The following is a 20,948-nucleotide window of genomic DNA, read 5'->3' on the forward strand; positions in this document are numbered from 1 at the left end:
ATAGAAAGAGGAGTGGGAGGTCCCGGTGCACAACTGAGCAAGAGGACAAGTACATTAGAGTGTCTAGTTTGAGAAACAGACACCTCGCATGTCCTCAACTTGCAGATTTATTAAATAGTACCAGCAAAACACCAGTCTCAACGTCAACAGTGACGAGGCGACTCCGGGATGGTGGCCTTCTAGGCAGATTTGCAAAGAAAAAGCCATATCTCAGACTCGCCAATAAGAAGAAAAGATTATGATGAGGAAAAGAACACAAACACTGGACAGAGGAACTCCAATTATTGGATTGCATGTGAATGCCCAGCCTTTATCTTTTTTTCTTCTTACTTTTACACCTTTTTCTCCACAATTGGTAGTTAGTTCTAGAGCCATGCGTTCTCCCAAACACAACCCTGCCAAGCAGCACTGCTTCTTGACACACTGCTCACTTAACCCAGAAGCCAGCCGCAACAATGTGTCGGAGAAAACACAGTGCAGCTGGCGATCGAGTCAGGATGCAGGCACCCGGCCCACCACAAGGAGTCGCTAGAGCGCAATGGGACAAGGAAATCCCGGCTGGCCGTCCAAACCCTCCCCTAACCCGGACGACACTGGTCCAATTGTGCGTCGCCTCATGGGTCTCCCGATCACGGCCGGCTGTGACACAACCTGGGATCGATCCCTAGTCTGTAGTGACGCCTCAAGCACTTAGACCGCTGTGCCACCTGGAAGTCTCCAGGAACACCTATCTAATATTGACTTGTACCTCCCGGTCCATGTTGACTCCAATGCATCCCACAGTTGTGTCAAGTTGTCTGGATGTCCCTTGGGTGATGAACCATTCTTGATACAGTACACACAGGAAAAGGTTGAGTGTGAAAAATCCAGCAGCCTACCCTGTTCAAAGGCACTTACATTTTTTGGTCTTACCTATTCACCTTCTGAATGGCAAACATACACAATCCATGTGATAGAATCATTTGTATGTTATAAGATAATGGCTAAAGTGTTCCACTCTGAAACTGTATAACTGTATGAAATGTATTAGAATTATAAGACTATAATCCAATAATGTGTGTGTAAAACAAGTTAAGACAAAAAACATTGTGTTACTATGTAGCAAGGTGAGAAATGTATAGTTGAGACAACAAAGGACAACTGAACTGCAGATGACCTAGTTATAACTCTGAAAACTGACAACAGGAAAGAAAGGCCCCTCTAATCTAGGGAGGAGAGGAATGGCTAGAAACTGCCAGGCCGGGAGAAAAGTGATAAACTAGGAATGTGAATGGTGGGAAAAATACAGCCCACCTAAAAGAAAGGTGGAGTTTCAATTGATAAGAATTCAGTGTGTGTGTGTGTGTGTGTGTGTGTGTGTGTGTGTGTGTGTGTGTGTGTGTGTGTGTGTGTGTGTGTGTGTGTGTGTGTTATAAAAAGACTGGGTTCTCATTTTGAAGTCAGAGTACTCTCTGAGTAAAGGATTGATCTATTGCAGACTGGGGGCTTTGTCTAATTCTTCATTAACCAGGGTCTTTCAAACTTATAAAATAGTTCAGTTAGGACAGTGGGATAAACATTCTCGTCGCACCATGTCTCCTGAGTGGGGCAGTGGTCTAAGGCACTGCAGCTCAGTGCTACAGGCATCGCTACAACCCCTGGTTCGATTCCAGGCTTTATCACAGCAGGCCGTGATTGGGAGTCCCATAGGGTGGCCCAGCATTGTCCAGGTTAGGGTTCGGCTGGGGTAGGCTGTTGATGTAAATAAGAATTTGTTCTTAATTGACTTGCCTAGTTAAATAAAGGTAAAAAATATAATGCCTCAATTGTCTCAGCTTAAAAATCATTCTTTAACCTGTATCCTCCCATTGATCCACACTAATTGAAGTGGATATAACAAGTGACACAAATAAAGGATCATAGCTTTCACCTGGTCAGTCTATGTCATGTAAAGAGGTGTTTTGAATGATAAGTGTATAAGACCAGTGCTTATATGGACTATATGGATGTGGGAGACATCTCTTTATTAAGAGTAGTTCTGGATGAAAGAATACTCTTTCTCCAGTTAATGGAGCTTTTGAACAGAGTGAAAAAGAGACTGCAGAGAGAACACTCAGGGACTGACTCAACGGTCCCCAGAATCAATGTGAGTGGGTGGCTTGGAAAGTGTATCTTTCCTCTGAGCAAAGAGTAACCGATTTTGTCTATAATCCCGCTAAATTGTGTGGGAGACTATTATGCCTTGTTCAGATTTAATAGCCGAGATGAAATGGCTTTAAGTCTTGGCCTTAACCTTTTACTGTGGGCTAAATCAGTCTTAAACAAATCTACTTTGAAACAAAAGTATACACCTCACACACATGGTTATGGGTTTAAAAAATTAAGACATCTGTACCATATCAGATATAGAGTTGAAATGTATTCAATTTTGAATTTGCATCCAAATTTGACATTATATACATCACAGAAGACTGAAATATAACAAAACTGTTTTGACATAGAAACACCAGATTTTCATCTGTTTCTTCGAAATAATCTTTATGAATGATTACATTTTGAAAAATATTAATAACATATTAATATTAAATAAAGGCCAAAGAAGGCACTTTTGGTCATTGACTGCAGGAAAGGGCTACAAGACGAGACACACCGTGACGGCAAACAGATAAAACCAGCAGGCCTCTGACAAGAATATTGCTGTAATTTTCTGTTCATTTCCAGGCGATTTTATATGTTGGATCATGACCGTTAGTCAACACCCAGCAAGTGATCGCTAACACCGCAGCCACCCGCTGCTTTTCAACGTTCTTACTTGCATTTTGTCTCAGCTATAAGAGACTTTAAGGACTATTGCTAACTTTTCCTGGGTCTGTGTTCTCTTTCAGGCGTCTCCACTGTACCAGGAATTATATCCACATCCACCTGTTTGTCTCCTTCATGCTCCGAGCCATCAGCATCTTCGTCAAGGACCGGGTGGTGTACGCCAGCGCCGGCCTGCAGGAGTTTGATGCGGTGCTCATGGACAACTTCAAGACTGTGGCCATGGCGCCACTGGACAACTCTCAATATGTGAGTAGTGGTGCTGCACCTCCTGCCAGCGCATCCCACTCCTCCTCTCCTCCACTCCTCTGCATCCACTCCTGCCCTCCTCCACTAATTCTCCCTAAAGATCCCAATAAACCCTGCTCTTACAGGACTCATGAAGAAATTAAATAGTGAAATAGAGTAAAATATTTTAATGAAATTGGGATCCTTAACGTTAAGAAAAATCCCTAAACAAAACATACATTTTTGGTCCCCCCCACCACAAAATTTCATTCATAGTGCAGTTATCACAAAACAGATCATTTTCCGTGTTATAGCCTAACTAGATAATACGCTATGAACGCCTGGGGAAAGTTGTGTAATTTAAATAAAACCACAGAGGTGAACTATAGGCAATTTTGGTGAATTTGTGAGGCATGCAAGACAAGAGATACAGATTACCAAGATACTGTATATGCACACCACAGTTCTTTCTGCCTGCCCCCTCCTCTCTTTCCTTCATGCTGGTTAGCCTGCTCTTTCTCTTAGCTAATGAAGCAAGTTTGTGTTCAGTCTTCAGTCTTTTGTGTGTAAAATATCCTAGCCTATTCATTGATGATAGGGCCTGTTTTACTGAAGTTGCGAGACATAGCAAGCCAGGAAACTGCGAGATACAGTATTCCATTGAGAAATACAGATTGATTGCCGATACATAGGCCTAGTGCATGATTTTGACTCTGTCTGCCTCGTGGCTGACCTGCCTATAGTGTGCCCTTACCCTCTCTCTCTATCCCTCACTAGCTCGCCATGAAAGATGCGATTGTTTGTGTTCTCGGAAGTATCGCAACTAATCAGTCTCCTCTGTTCCAAAAATACGTTGTTAACAGTTTGAAAAATTGCAGAGAAGGCAAGCAACAGCAGCAAAGTCCTGTATGGTAATACTTTGAGAAGTTAAAAGAGAAGGAAATGCAAACTTTGCGAGGTGGAATTGAGGTACAGTAATGGTATTACAGGTGCAATGCTTAACCATCTGAAAGGGACGCACCATGAGACCCAAACCATTGCTGGCAACAGCGCAGGTGCATTGTGAATTCGCGTGGAATTATGATGATTTTTTTCAGGTTTTAACAGAAAACTGGTTAAAAACTGGCAGTTTAAACGAAAATGTGTTTTTGTCACTTCCCTAACCTGGACACACGATTGCTCCAACACATACCATTAACTAGGCTAGTAAATGCAACCCTGTGTGAGGGACCTACTTCATTCCTAGATGTTTTCTTCAGTCCACTATGCCTGTGATGTGCGTTTGAATATACAGACTAGTCTTCCATGACTCATGCCCATTCAACCCACTGCACATTTAATGAAGAGCTCGAGCCAGGGGGCTATTTCATTTTTCCTGGTCTTTCCTCAACACCTCAAGATCATGCATGCTGTTGCACTCAAAAAGCTAATCAGACTGGCTATGCTCAGTACCCCAAGGCTATAGTCGCCACTTGTCTGTGATTTTAATTGTCCAGCTCTGAAAATGCTCTGTCAGTCTGTCTGTTCCCCTACTGTAGCCTCCTCTGCTCTGTAATTGCTGTATAGACAGGAATAAATACAGCAAACATGCGAGGGAGGATATACCACAGGGAGCACTAGCTTAGCGCTATAGATTGCTAGCCCGCTGCCATAGGCTTTACAGGTGTTACACAGAAAATGTGTATTTTCTATAAGGGATAGCTGGTTCAAAGAGTTCAAAGCTATAGAGACTGCCATGTTTTACTTAAATCTATTTCCTTTGTATAGTAGTTCCTCAGGACCATTTCAAATGGTTTGTGCTTCTTACTGTGCCGTATTTTGTTTTCTGTTTTGTCTTAAGTCATTAAGCCTTAAGGCTGTCTGTTGCATGTCTAATGAGGGCTGGAACATAACAAGATATATTTACAGAGGCGTTTTCCTTTCAAGTGTGAGAAACCAGCTGAACTTTTATTAGCACTATGGCACAGCGTGACATGCTCATGTCGCAGTGCTTTTGCTCAGAGCTTGGCTAACAAAGCAGTTTCAATGGTTCTTCCCATGGTATGTGCATCTTGATTAAACTTCTATGCTTTTTGTTTACCCTGTGATTAAATGTGCATTGCTGCAGCTGTCACGGATTCCCCGGTACTAATGCTCATTCCATGCACCAGTTCCGGAGCTCTACGTCACCGGCCTCTAGGCGTCACTGAACTGTCTCATTACGCACACCTGATTCCAATTCCCCTGATTAGTAATTGTATATGTGTGCACTCTGTTCACCATTGTCTTGTCGGTTATTGTTACCATGTCCGTTGGTCTTGTGAGTACCTGTGCTTTGTTGTTTTGGCTTTCGTGCTGCGTGTATTTTGTTCTCGTTATTACGGGTCTCGTCCCGTGTATTGTTATTACGGGTCTCGTCCCGTGTATTGTTATTACTGTTCTTGTCCCGTGTGTTTAATGTGTTTTGGTTACATCCTTGTGTTTTTGTAAACGTATTTGTTTTGGGCTTCGTCCCTGTGTCTTTCATGGCATGTTGTATTTTTGGGTGGAGTATTAAAACCCGGCACTTGTCTCCAATAATTTATACAATGTGACAGCAGTCTATTGAGAGAAGACAATTGTTTTTAGTTCATTTGTGATTCGATTTCATCTCTGGCTGAATTGTGAGTAGGCTTTTGTTTGAGACTTCAAAGAAGGAAGTTTGTCAAATGATTTGACTGATTTGACTTTGGTGATTAACAGCAGAATCAGCTAAATTTAATCTCCTCCCTCTCTCTTCCCCCCCTCCTCCTCCCATTCCTACCCCTCGTTCAGCTCCTTCTATTCCTCCCTCCTCGTCCTCCTCTACCCTGTTTTATACTTAAAGGCTCCTTGCAAGGATGCAGTTTTTTCATATCAGATGTCATGTGCAATGACACACTTTTATATCACATCATACCTGCCAGCTTCAAAAAGCTGAGCGTTCACATATCACTAACATGAAACACCCAAGAAGCGAGCCTCAGATGTTGACACCCCATTATTTTGAGGATAAATTCAACTGCCTGGGTCCTCTTCCTCCCTGACAGAGAAACTGACCTAAGTGTGTGGAGAAGCAGCTATCAGCCCAGGTTGATCAGAGAGACCGTACTGACCATGCCTCAGAGAGGTGTAACATACTGTATGAGTGACACTTTTGATGACTTGTCTACCTCAGATTGGTGAGGAAAAATAGTTACTGAAAGTTGCAAAGATACTGTATGCTATTCTGAATGCTGCAGATCAACTGTCAGAGGCAGCCGTTGGAACATATTATACAGTATATTTATAACAGTGGAACAGAGTAAGTGGGAGGACAGAGAGAGAGATTGAATGTCTTAGTGTGGTGTTTGTAGGCCACTGTATTGAGTAATCCGAGTCTTCAGTCTGATCTTCTGTACGGTGGGGCAAACTCCTCATTCACCATAGTTTGTTGTGATAATGAAAGGGGTGTCAGAGAGCTTCAAAACTCAAACTTTCTGGGTAATATAAAATGTGAGAAAAAGGTTCAAGGTCTCTAGTAGCACTGTGTCAGCAGAGACAGAGGGAACAAAGAAATTAAGTGAGATAAAAGGAGAGCGAGAGAGAAAGAGAAAGGGAGGTAGGGGGGAGAGAGGGAGAAAGGAAAAGAGAGAGAGGGAGAGCTCCATCAACAGTTTGTGGAGAAACAGAGGGAGAGAATATTGCGAACTGAACACATTACAAAGTATAGGCTCCCCTGGGGTCGTTAAGACAACACAGAGGAATGCTTCTACTCTTATTTGTCAGGCAGCAGCTATTTGCCATTTCATAAGGAGGCCACAGGCACCAATTCTTACGGGATCATCATCTGACCTCTCCTCAGCAATTATCCTAAAACAAACTTAAAAGCACTGTGGCATAGTTGGATTAGAGACACAAACAGGTTCTAACAAACCTGTTAATGAACTGATCATGTTTTCCTCTGGAAGACTAATTAGTTCGTTTTTTTCTAATGGCTATTCTATTTTAAAAAAATACTATATTAATACAATATATATTCTCATTGTAAGATGTGTGTCACATTTTGACCTTAGTTCCTTTGTTTTGTCTTTGTTTTAGTATGGTCAGGGCGTGAGTTGGGGTGGGCAGTCTATATTATTTTTTCTTTGATTTGGGATTTCTGTGTTGGGCCTGGTATGGTTCTCAATCAGAGGCAGCTGTCAATCGTTGTCCCTGATTGAGAACCATACTTAGGTAGCCTGTTTTCACCCTTGAGTTGTGGGTGATTATTTTCTGTTGAGTGTTTGTATTCTACACCAGACAGAACTGTTTCGGTTTCGTTCGTTCACTTTGTTGTTTTGTATTTCAGTGTTCAGTTTGATTCATTAAATATTATCATGAACACATACCACGCTGCGCTTTGGTCCTCACCTTCTACCACCAACAACGGCCGTTACAATGTGAGAAGTCCATCTTCTCAGAATTTCATTTCCTTATCCTTTGAGCTCTTACTGAAGTGAATACCTGAATTCCATGTCCTCACTATTCAAACAGCATGTCGTTGTCTGATTGCACTGACTTGGTAAAATGACACATTTGCTAATGTATACAGCTTGAACAGTTATGTGTGGTTCTATTGTGTGAGTGGAAGTCTCATGACAAAAGAACACTGTTCTAGTCTGAAAAGAGGTAGACCAATGATGATGTGACGCGGTGCAGGTCCTAATCCAGGTACTTGTCCTCTCTTATGGGATCATCATCTGACCTCTCCTCAGCAATTATCCTAAAACAAACTTAAAAGCACTGTGGCATAGTTAGATTAGAGACACAAACAGAGACATAAACAGGTTCTAACAAACCTGTTAATGAACTGATCATGTTGTCCTCTGGAAGACTAATTAGTTAATTTTTTTGGCAATGAATCCCCCATTTTTTTCTCATAGCTATTTAAAAAAAAAACTATATTAATACAATATATATTCTCATTGTAACATGTGTGTCACGTTCTGACCTTAGTTCCTTTGTTTTGTCTTTGTTTTAGTATGGTCAGGGCGTGAGTTGGGGTGGGCAGTCTGTTCTTTTTTCTTTGATTTGGGATTTCTGTGTTTGGCCTGGTATGGTTCTCAATCAGAGGCAGCTGTCAATCGTTGAAAAGCTGTCAATTCAAACAGTTTTAGAAACTTCAGAGTTTTTTTCTATCCAAATCTACTAATTATATCCATATTCTAGCTTTTAGGACTGAGTAGCAAGCAGTTTACTCTGGGAACCTTTTTATCCAAGCTACTCAATACTGCCCCTGTCCCAAAGAAGTTAAGCCAACTCTGAAGTTAAAAGACGTTCAAAGTTCCTCCGTAGGTATAATTCATCACAAGATGCCCAGCGCTTCAAGCCAAGCCTCCTCCTCCACCCTCACTCACTCTCTCCCCCCTCACTTCCTCTCCCCCCCTCACTCCCTTTCTACCCAACCTACACTTGTCTTAAACAACTTGCTGAGACATAGCTTGCCCGCCCCATAGCAAGCCGTTCATTGCGTGACTGGCGAAGTAATTTACTGTTGCGCTAAATGTAAAAACAAATACGATTTCAGAGGTTTAAAAAGAAACAGGAAGGATGGGAATAAACCAATACTTTTGGGGGGTTTCTAATCGGTTCGGACATTTATTTTGCTGGTCGAAACAGTGGAATGGAATTTAAAAAATAATGGTTCTGTTCATAAGGAAACCATTTTGAAAATAATTTCAGTTCCAACCATCCCCTGACTGTAACGGATGACATTTAGTAAGTCACTTACCCAACCCTGATCAATGACTAGTATAGTTTACTAGAGAAGTCATCACTGGTAGCAGCCAATGAGCAACAGTAATGTGTCCCTTTCTTTTCGAATGGCTTGGCATTACTGGAACGTGGGCTGGCAGGGAAGCCATTTAGAGAAATGTCACATTGTAATGTTTCCGCTGTCTCCCACTGTGATAGACATGTCTATAGTGTTTCTTGGGCGCTGTTATTTCCATTTAGACTCTAGCTTCCTCTGGCACCTAACAGACCTTTTGCAGACGCTGAAAATGTGAGTGTTGCGTCTCAACATCTGAGACAGTATAGGCCTCCCTGATACAAGGAAATCACAGAACCAGAACCAGTTCTCTCTACAGAAGAAGGGAACTTTTATAAAGTACCTGCAGTGAGAACAAGTCATTTTTTGGGGGAAGGATGAGTTTCAGACAGTGAAACCTTGGGCAATTCCAAAGCTTTATTGCGTTCCTATATTGTCATTTATTTATTAGACATTCTTCTTTCTCAATTGTTTTGAGTCTCTCTCTCTCCATCTCTTCCCCCTATCTCTCTCACTGTCTCTGTCTCCCTGTCTGTCTCTCTCTCTTTTTACAGATTGGTTGTAAAGTGACAGTGCTGCTGTTCATCTATTTCTTGGCGACTAACTACTACTGGATCCTAGTGGAGGGCCTGTACCTCCATAGTCTCATCTTCATGGCCTTCCTCTCTGACACAAAGTACCTGTGGGGTTTCACCCTCATCGGATGGGGTGAGTGTGTGTCATGATTTTATTTTAATTTACCTATGTCGCTAGCGGTTATTCTCATTGAGATGAAAACTATTTTGCAAGGGAGACCTGTGTGTGAGGATGTCATTGTAGGACTGCAGCATTTATGGGATTTGATTGGGTTGGTGTGCATTCTAAAAACAAATGTAGTACCCAAATTGTTGTTTACTTCATTTCATCAAGAGCTTTGGTAATCATGCTGTAATATTTGTTATCTAAATGCCAGTACACATTGATAATGCACTCTGACACCAGAGACCTATACTACGTGCTTGGTTTGAGGAGTTAGCGTGTTAACTTTGATCAACTCTGAGTTCAACTCGGGATAACCAGAAGTGGAAAGAGTACTGAAGTATCCTACTTAAGTAGATGTACTGTTACTATAATATTCATTTTACTAAAGTAGAAGGCAAACTAATGGTGTGAAAACTACTTAAGTAAAATGTAGTTTGTTAAAAAAGTATGCAGATTAAAAATAATGTAGCTACTTTTGTATAATTGTTTTTACCTTCGCTGTTGTTGTTCCACATGATCTTTTCCATGCAATACATAGAAAAAAGAAGAGAGGAAATACACTGAGTGTACAAAACATTAGGAAAACCTGCTCTTTCCATGACATAGTGTCACGACTTCCGCCGAAGTTGGTTCCTCTCCTTGTTCGGGCGGCTTTCGGTGGTCGGAGTCGCCGGTCTTCTAGCCATCATTGATCAACTTTTAATTTTCCATTTGTTTTGTCTTGTCTTCCCACACACCTGGTTTCAATTCCATCATTACATGTTGTGTATTTAACCCTCTGTTCCCCCCATATCCTTGTCCGGATTTGTTTATTGTAAGTGCTTGTGCACGTTATGTCTGGTGTGCGACGGGTTTTGAACCCATTGTATTTGATTGTTTTGTTTACGGTGATTTTTATTATTAAACTGCGCCGTTGTAACACAGTTTTTTCTCTCCTGCGCCTGACTTCTCTGCCGCCAGTATGCACCCCTTACACATAGACTGACCAGGTGAATCCAGGTGAAAGCTTTGATCCCTTACATATGTCACCACCTGTTAAATCCACTTTAATCAGTGTAGGTAACGAGGAGGAGACGGGTAAAAGAAGGATGTTAGCCTTGAAACAATTGAGACATGGAAGCTGTACTTTATGTGTGCCATCCAGAGGGTGAATGGGAAGGACAAAATATTTAAGTGCCTTTGAATGGGGTATTGTAGTAGTTGCCAGGAGCAACAGTTTGAGTGTGTCAAGAACTGCAATGCTGCTGGGTTTTTCACACTCAACAGTTTTTACGTTCTGACCTTTTATTTCCTTTGTTTTGTCTTTATTTAGTATGGTCAGGGCGTGAGTTGGGGTGGGCAGTCTGTTTGTTTTTATATGTTTGGTTCCTGTTTCGGCCTAGGATGGTTCTCAATCAGAGGCAGGTGTCGTTAGTTGTCTCTGATTGAGAATCATACTTAGGTAGCCTGGGTTTAACTGTTTGTTTCCGTGTCTGTTTGTCGCCACACGGTACTGTTTCGGTTTATTTTGTTATTTTTGTATTCAGTGTTCAGTGCTTTTTTGATTAAAGTTATGGACACTTACCACGCTGCATCTTGGTCCGATCCTTACTCCTCTTCAGACGAAGAGGAGATCTGCCGTTACAGAAACACCCACCAACCAAGGACCAAGCAGCGTGGTAAAGGACAGCAGCAGCAGCAGCAGGAGAGGCAGCGATATTTGGAGAAATGGACTTGGAGATTTTGGACAGCAAAAGGACCCTGGGAACAGCCAGGGGAATATCGAGAGGCGGCATTATGAGGAAGCCCGAGAGGCAGCCCCAAAAATTTCTTGGGGGGGTGGCACACGGGGAGTGTGGCGAAGGCAGGTAGGAGACCTGCGCCAACTTCCCATGCTTACCGGAGAGCGAGAGGGACCAGGCAGGCACCGTGTTATGCGGTGGAGTGTGCGTGTGCATAACCCAGTGCGGTACATTCCAGCTCCTCATATCAGCTGGGCTAGAGTGGGCATCGAGCCAGTTGCCATGAAGCCGGCTCTACGCATCTGGTCTCCCTTGCGTCTCCTCGGACCGGCGTACATGGCACCAGCCTTACGCATGGTGTCCCCGGGTTCACCAGCACAGCCCAGTGCGGGCTATTCCACCTCGCCGCACTGGCCTGGCTACCGAGAGCATTCAACCAGGTAAGGTTGGGCAGGCTCGGTGCTCAAGACCTCCAGTGCGCCTGCACGGTCCGGTCTATCCAGTGCCACCTCCACGCACCAGCCCTCCGGCAGCCCCCGCACCAGGCTGTCTCTCTGTCTTCTGCCTACAGGTGTTCCCCTCTGTCCTGAGCCGCCAGGAGTCTCCCCTCTTTTCTGAGCCGCCAGGAGTCTCCCCTCTGTCCTGAGCCGCCAGGAGTCTCCCCTCTGTCCTGAGCCGCCAGGAGTCTCCCCTCTGTCCTGAGCCGCCAGGAGTCTCCCCTCTGTCCTGAGCCGCCAGGAGTCTCCCCTCTGTCCTGAGCCGCCAGGAGTCTCCCCTCTGTCCTGAGCCGCCAGGAGTCTCCCCTCTGTCCTGAGCCGCCAGGAGTCTCCCGTCTGTCCTGAGCCGCCAGGAGTCTCCCGTCTGTCCTGAGCCGCCAGGAGCCGTCAGCCAGCCAGGAGCCGCCAGAGCCGTCAGCCAGCCAGGCGATGCCAGAATCGTCCTTCACTCCGGAGCTGCCGGAGTCTCACGCCTGTCCGGCGCTGCCGGAGTCTCACGTTCATTCGGGACCCGTGGCGTGGGTCCCCAGTCCAAGTTTTTCTATGTTTGGTTTCTGTTTCGGCCTAGGATGGTTCTCAATCAGAGGCAGGTGTCGTTAGTTGTCTCTGATTGAGAATCATACTTAGGTAGCCTGGGTTTAACTGTTTGTTTCCGTGTCTGTTTGTCGCCACACGGTACTGTTTCGGTTTATTTTGTTATTTTTGTATTCAGTGTTCAGTGCTTTTTTGATTAAAGTTATGGACACTTACCACGCTGCATCTTGGTCCGATCCTTACTCCTCTTCAGACGAAGAGGAGATCTGCCGTTACAGAAACACCCACCAACCAAGGACCAAGCAGCGTGGTAAAGGACAGCAGCAGCAGCAGCAGGAGAGGCAGCGATATTTGGAGAAATGGACTTGGAGATTTTGGACAGCAAAAGGACCCTGGGAACAGCCAGGGGAATATCGAGAGGCGGCATTATGAGGAAGCCCGAGAGGCAGCCCCAAAATTTCTTGGGGGGGTGGCACACGGGGAGTGTGGCGAAGGCAGGTAGGAGACCTGCGCCAACTTCCCATGCTTACCGGAGAGCAAGAGGGACCAGGCAGGCACCGTGTTATGCGGTGGAGTGTGCGTGTGCATAACCCAGTGCGGTACATTCCAGCTCCTCATATCAGCTGGGCTAGAGTGGGCATCGAGCCAGTTGCCATGAAGCCGGCTCTACGCATCTGGTCTCCCTTGCGTCTCCTCGGACCGGCGTACATGGCACCAGCCTTACGCATGGTGTCCCCGGGTTCACCAGCACAGCCCAGTGCGGGCTATTCCACCTCGCCGCACTGGCCTGGCTACCGAGAGCATTCAACCAGGTAAGGTTGGGCAGGCTCGGTGCTCAAGACCTCCAGTGCGCCTGCACGGTCCGGTCTATCCAGTGCCACCTCCACGCACCAGCCCTCCGGCGGCAGCCCCCCGCACCAGGCTGTCTCTCTGTCTTCTGCCTACAGGTGTTCCCCTCTGTCCTGAGCCGCCAGGAGTCTCCCCTCTTTTCTGAGCCGCCAGGAGTCTCCCCTCTGTCCTGAGCCGCCAGGAGTCTCCCCTCTGTCCTGAGCCGCCAGGAGTCTCCCCTCTGTCCTGAGCCGCCAGGAGTCTCCCCTCTGTCCTGAGCCGCCAGGAGTCTCCCCTCTGTCCTGAGCCGCCAGGAGTCTCCCCTCTGTCCTGAGCCGCCAGGAGTCTCCCCTCTGTCCTGAGCCGCCAGGAGTCTCCCGTCTGTCCTGAGCCGCCAGGAGTCTCCCGTCTGTCCTGAGCCGCCAGGAGCCGTCAGCCAGCCAGGAGCCGCCAGAGCCGTCAGCCAGCCAGGCGATGCCAGAATCGTCCTTCACTCCGGAGCTGCCGGAGTCTCACGCCTGTCCGGCGCTGCCGGAGTCTCACGTTCATTCGGGACCCGTGGCGTGGGTCCCCAGTCCAAGTTTTTCTATGTTTGGTTTCTGTTTCGGCCTAGGATGGTTCTCAATCAGAGGCAGGTGTCGTTAGTTGTCTCTGATTGAGAATCATACTTAGGTAGCCTGGGTTTCACTGTTGGTTTGTGGGTGTTTGTTTCCCGCCACACAGTACTGTTTCGGTTTCGTTTCTTTTGTTATTTTTATATTCAGTGTTCAGTACTTTTTTTGATTAAAGTTATGGACACTTACCACGCTGCATCTTGGTCCGATCCTTACTCCTCTTCAGACGAAGAGGAGATCTGCCGTTACAACAGTTTCCCATGTGTATCAAGAATGGTCCACCACCCATAGGACATCCAGCAAACTTGACACATATGTGGGAAGCATTGGAATCAACAATGGCCAGCATCCCTGTAGAACGCTTTCGACACCTTGTAGACTCCATGATATTACTGCACTGTTAGAGCTAGAAACATAAGCATTTCACTGCACCTGGGATGACATCTGCAAATATGTGTACGCAATCAACACATTTGATTTGATTACAATAGCCCAAACACAGACCGTACGTACTTATTGTTCTCAGTAACTGAGAATGTAGTGAGTTTGTCAGATGTTCTCAGACCTAAAAAGATGTCTAATTTTGAGATGAATTCATATCTCGCTGTACCTATTATGTAAACTCACACAGTTATATGCCAGATTAATTCATTTAAACCAGCCCATCTATTGTTCTCTCTCACACACACACACACACACACAATAACATTTGGACGAGGCGTAGACAAAACTTTACTTGTGTGAAATCATAGAATAGCTCAATATCACATTCATTACATTCAATCACATAGAATGAATGTTTGCTGGGTAAAACGTTACATTAACTGAGGCCTGAAGCCTAAACTTTACATAAGTATTCATAACACCGTTATGAAGCCGTTCAAGAAACCTTAATGAGAGTTGAAGTAGGCCTATCATTCATTACATTAACCTTCATGATTGATGTATTCATCATCATCATGTATAATGACCATACATCATCATGTATGATTTCATACATCATGATCTAACCAAATATAATTAGCTAAAAGAAGAATACAATTTGACCCAGATTCTATCGGAGACTTACTGAGGCTATTCTATTGAGACTTACTGAGGCTTTTAAATGAACGTTATCCTTATTTACACAGACAAAGTGCATAGCTAAAAATCTTAGGTCTCTCTAAATACTGTATGTCATGACCAAGCAAGCTAACATTAACTAGCTAGTTCAATTACTGACGTGCTAGCCACAATAATGGCTATTATCATTGGTTGGTGGTTAGCCATGCAGCTAGTTGGCTAACTTAGCTGCAAGGATAGCTAGCTACTAACTGCTACATTTTTTATTATTATCTAGCTATCTTACCTCTGTTTTAGCAGGAAGTCAACTCCGCCATCCTGGGTATGCAGCTTGCATTGCATGATTACACACTCGCCTCTCCTGTACTTAAAGGAGCCCTGGTCACTGAAATGCCGCCATAGATGCTTCTCTTCGTCTTCCTGGATAGCTCTACTCCGTCTCTATGTCTCTCTAACTATCTAAATTATTTTTGTATTTTTGAATATCTTCATTATCGTTCAGTTTGTGTGCACAGTTTGATTTGATTGGCCTGTTTTGCGCGCCAAGTGAGAAAATAAACACACTAATACACCACAGAGTACATATCTGTAATATCTGAATAAGTACAAGGTTGTCTCTAGTTGTTACACAGGATTAAACTATTTTTAAAAAGTGTAACTTTATAGTTACCTATGAGCAATTTCTATATATTTACTTATTACTCAGTACCAAGTGAAAATACTTACAAACAATTTTATTGCAATGTAAAATACCTTACAGGATTTTTATTGTTAGATTAATAATTTGATTAATTAGATTAAACAAAGATATTGTCCTACTCAATAACATAAAAATAACTATTCTAGTGTTGACTCAAATCTGTAGCCTATAGTATGGTGAGTAGCTTAGATAGCTAATTTAGAAAAATAGAATTGTCTTTTTCTTCCCTTTTTAGCATTACAAGTAACAAGGGAAATTGACAACTCAGTCTCGGACTCTGTCTTCATCTGTTTCTTTTTTGTAAGCATTTTCCCATCCTGGAGTCTAATAGTTTGTGGTAGAGAATAACAATGTATGATGATTTAGTATAGACACTCTACATTACCCCTAGTTATCATCATCATGATTTCTATAGTTTAGGCATATAGCTAGTTATTGTGTTATCCAGCTGGCAATAATAGTGCTTACTAACAATAAAAAGTTAGCTAGTGTTTAGCTACATTGAAAAGGAACTCATGTTACTCATAATGTGTTGACACAAGTAGGTAGCTAGCTAACATTGTTATGCTGGGTGTGTCTAAAGTAATACCCTGAGAACAAGGTTCAGGGAAGATAAGAACTAGATAGCCTAGTTGGTAGGCCCAATAAAAATGCAAGTGAACGTTTGCTAGCTAACCAACACTAGGCTAGCTAGCAAAGCTTCTTCTTTAAATTTGTATTGACGGATCGCAACCGAGAGGTGCATACACCACCACCTACTGTACTGCAGTGTGAAGCAGGTCACGGCCTCCCTATTCATCAAATTCTCTTATCTAGCACTTGGTTTCCACCTACTGTTCTGGAATGTGAATTCATTACAATTAGTGACACAAAAAGGGAAGGGGAAAAGGATGGAGAAGGGGGAAGAAAAATGCCTTACCAACTAACCCTACTAAGGTCGATAATTAAGGTTGATGTCTTCACTCACCGCGGAAATCTAATTAGATTAATACAACAATCCCCTTAGAAATCCGTCAGTTTAAGCTAGAGATGTTTTTTTTGCGTTGGATGCATCTCAATCCACCTCATGCACCTATGTCTCATTTCCATATCTCCGGTAAAAGTTCACAGAGCTACAGTAGAGAGGTGTTTATCAGACCATGAGACATCCCAAAAATCGGTCTTTTCACAAAATCGTCTGTAGCGTCCAAACAGTTTGGGCTACGCACTAATAGGCCCCATCTGTGGAAACGTGAGACTCTCACCTTCTTTTGATCTAGGATGTGCACAAGACTCACTAGACTCGTTTAAAGGTCCCCCGGTACCATTTTTAAAAGATTATGGAAGTATATACAGAACAGAGACTGTTTAGTGCCAAATATGAGGGGTTAAATACAAAATAACAAATGTTTCCTGGTCTTTCTTACATCTCTCAGATACAGGACAGACACTTCAGAACAAACTTCCATTAGATTGTTTGGGGGGACTTTCTGTTGTTCCAAGTAGTGATTATGTTATTCCATTTGTATGGGCTAATAGTGGTAAAGCCAAAAATAATTTTAGATTTTTGGAGGGGGGATACTTCAAGGGGTCTTAAAATTCAAATTCAAATAGCTAAATGATCCTCCATATAATTAGTAGACACCCCCTCCCCCCACCACCACCACCACTACTCCTCCGGCTTAGGCAGAGTTTATATTCTTATGGGTTAAAACCTCACCACTATTTCACTACTTGGCCCTATCTGATCATACACCAGGCTGGCAGCCTGGGAGGATGGGACACTGTCGTTCAACACACCTTGTAACTCTTCTGCAGTAAAATCTTTTACACCTAAGTACCTCTCTGCAGCTGCCACCACAACATATATTTTCTGTGATTTTACTTTCCATTTCATTGGTACAGTTGATAACCATGGTTGTGAATGCTAAGAAACCAACCTTAGTGAAGAATGTTATTCCTATCACTCTCTATTGGCCTCGGCCTATTCATTGGTAGTCTCTTAGGATCAATCGCCCTGGACACATCTTCATATTTCATAAATTTTTCCGCTTTCTTCCTGTTTTCTTCCGAGCTACTGAAATATGGTTTTCAATTTCTGTGCCTGATGCCTATCAACCTCCCATCCTTGTCCTCTATATTTGGACTCCAGCTACCTATGCTAAATCGTCCAGCAGAATTCATGTATCCAAGAAAGCAAAATCTGCTTTCTCTCTCCTGTGTTGACGTTTTTGACCTACAACACTGTCTCTTTCAAGGCAATCTTTCATGTCTGGATTTTGCCCACTGACCATCTCGACCCAACCTTCACTGACCTTCTCACCTTTGCATGATATCAGTGTCAATACATGGGGGCATGTTCGAGGTCGTCGTTATTTTGAGTGTGTTGCGCAGATCTTGCAATGATGTATATAAACCCAGTCAGTCAAACTCGACCAAAGCAATCGATTTGCAATGAAAATGTGTGGGCCGTTGGGGAAAGATCCCGAATATCCTCATTGCTCCCCAGCAGAATTAGCCTACATTTTGGCTATTATTTCTGTGTATTTCACACTATGTTGAGGTAAAAATAGTATAACGCTTGTATGGATGTTAACCCCAACACATGTTCATGTTCATGTCACTTTAAACCTTAAACCTTAAAAAATTACTTTGAAACGACTATGATGACCATCTATTCTAACCAGATTATATGAACGGGAGTAAGCATTTAACAGTCACTTTTTCTAAACCTGAAAAGGGACAACTTCGAAATGTTATGCCGTGAAAACAGCCAAATATATCAAAATCGGACTTGAGTAACCACATTGTGGACCTGTTACAATAGATATATCATGACGGATTTGACGAATATCCACTTTGTTAGATTAGACATGTTGAATGTGCATTCCATGTTGAATGTGCGTTCCATTGACCCCTTTACTGCTCCGGCTATTACCTATTTCTGCTCTCCTGCGTCTGACTTCACTGCCACCAGTTCCGCAACCCTACTCATTAAAGGGTTTTCTTTATTTTTTACTATTTTCTACATTGTAGATTAATAGTGAAGACATCAAAACTATGAAATAACACATATGGAATCATGTAGTAACCAAAAAAGTGTTAAACAAATCAAAATATATTTGAGGCTCTTCAAATAGCCACCCTTTGCCTTGATGACAGCTTTGCACACTCCTGGCATTCTCTCAACAATCTTCGTGAGGTAGTCACCTGGACTGCATTTAAGTTAACAGGTGTTACTAGTTAAAAGTTCATTTGTGGAATGTCTTTCCTTCTTAATGCGTTTGAGCCAATCAGTTGTGTTGTGACAAGGTGGTGGGGTATACAGTGAGGGAAAAAGTATTTGATCACCTGCTGATTTTGTACGTTTGCCCACTGACAAAGAAATGATCAGTCTATAATTTTAATGGTAGGTTTATTTGAACAGTGAGAGACAGAATAACAACAGAAAAATCCAGAAAAACGCATGTCAAAAATGTTATAAATTGATTTGTATTTTAATTAAAATTATAGACGGATCATTTCTTTGTCAGTGGGAAAACGTACAAAATCAGCAGGGGATCAAATACTTTTTTCCCTCACTGTACAGAAGATTGCTCTATTTGGTAAATTACCAAGTCCATATAGCAAGAACAGCTCAAATAAGCAAAGAGAAATGACAATCCATCATTACTTTAAGACACGAAGGTTAGTCAATACGGAAAATGCCAAGTTTCTTCAAGTACAATCGCAAAAACCATCAAGCTCTATGATGAAACTGGCTCTCATGAGGACCGTCACAGGAATGGAAGACCCAGAGTTATCTCTGCTGCAGAGGATACGTTCATTAATTACTATCCTCAGAAATGTCATCCCAAATAAATGCTTCATAGAGTTAAAGTAACAGATACATCTCAACATCAACGGTTCAGAGGAGACTGTGTGAATCAGGCCTTCATGGTCGAATTCCTGCAAAGAAAACACTATTAAAGGACACCAATAAGAAGAGACTTGCTTGGGCCAAGAAACACGAGCAATGGACATTAGACTGGTGGAAATGATTTGTCCTTTGGTCTGCAGTTCAAATTGGAGATTTTTGGTTCCAACCGTCATGTCTTTCTGAGACGCAGTGTGGGTGAACGGATGATCTCCACATGTGTTTTTCTCACCGTAAAGCATGGAGGAGAAGGAGTTATGGTGTGGGGGTGCTTTGCTGCTGACACTGTCTGTGATTTAGTTAGAATTCAAGGCACACTTAAACAATATTGCTACCACATCATTCTGCAGCAATACGCCATCCCATGAAGTGCTTTGAAAGGATGGTCATGGCTCACATCAACACCATTATCCCAGAAACCCTAGACCCACTCCAATTTGCATACCGCCCCAACTGATCCACAGATGATGGAATATCTATTGCACTCCGCACTGCCCTTTCCCACCTGGACAAAATGAACACCTGTGTGAGAATGCTATTCATTGACTACAGCTCAGCATTTAACATCACAGTGCCCTCAAAGCTCATCACTAAGCTAAGGACCCTGGGACTAAACACCTCCCTCTGCAACTGGATCCTGGACTTCCTGACAGGCCGCCCCCAGGTGGTAAGGGTAGGTAACAACACATCCGCCACGCTGATCCTCAACACGGGGGCCCCTCAGGGGTACGTGCCCAGTCCCCTACTGTACTCCCTGTTCACTCATGACTGCACGTTTTCTGATGACACAACAGTGGTAGGCCTGATCACTGACAACGACGAGACAGCCTACTGTATAGGGAGGAGGTCAGATACCTGACTGTGTGGTGCAAGGACAACAACCTCTCCCTCCATGTGATCAAGATAAAGGAGATGATTGTGGACTACAGGACGGGGCTGTAGTGGAGCAGGTTGAGAGCTTTACGTTCCTTGGCGTCCCCATAACCAACAAACTAACATGGTCCAAGCACACCAAGACAGTCCTGAAGAGGGCATGACAAAACCTATTCCCCATCAGGAGACTGGAAAGATTTGGCATGGGTCCTCAGATGCATCCTGACGGGTTGCATGACTGCCTGGTATGGAAACTGCCTGGCCGCTGACCGCAAGGCACGACAGAAGGTAGAACGTACGGCCCAGTACATCACCGGGCTTCCTGCCATCCAGGACTCCTACACCAGGCGGTGTCAGCCCAAAAAATTGTCAAAGACTCCAACCACCCTAGTCATAGACCGTTCTCTCTGCTACCACACGGCAAGCGATACCGGAGCACCAAGTCTAGGTCCAAGAGGCTTCTAAACAGCTTCTACCCCCAAGCCAGAAGACTCCTGAACATCTAATCAAATGGCTACACAGACTTTTTGCAGTGTCCCAATCCCCTCTTCTTTGCTGCTGCTACTCTCTGTTATCTATGCATAGTCACTTTAATAACTCTACCTACATGTACATATTACCTCAATTACCGACTAACCGGTGCCCCTGCACATTGACTCTGTACCGGT

The 20,948-nt window shown here is 43.7% G+C and overlaps 1 protein-coding gene across 1 annotated transcript in view; it reads left to right on the top strand.

Annotated features, from left to right (window-relative positions):
• The window catches only part of pth2ra (parathyroid hormone 2 receptor a), a 98,725-nt gene that overhangs the window by 35,860 nt on the left and 41,917 nt on the right, over positions 1–20,948 (top strand). Inside the window, exons 6-7 of the mRNA XM_029644094.2 lie at positions 2,865–3,048; positions 9,370–9,523. Of these exons, the coding sequence (XP_029499954.1) occupies positions 2,865–3,048; positions 9,370–9,523 (338 nt within the window). The remainder of the gene's footprint in view (positions 1–2,864; positions 3,049–9,369; positions 9,524–20,948) is intronic.

This window comes from Oncorhynchus nerka, linkage group LG3 (assembly GCF_034236695.1).
Source record: "Oncorhynchus nerka isolate Pitt River linkage group LG3, Oner_Uvic_2.0, whole genome shotgun sequence".
Lineage (NCBI taxonomy): Eukaryota > Metazoa > Chordata > Actinopteri > Salmoniformes > Salmonidae > Oncorhynchus > Oncorhynchus nerka.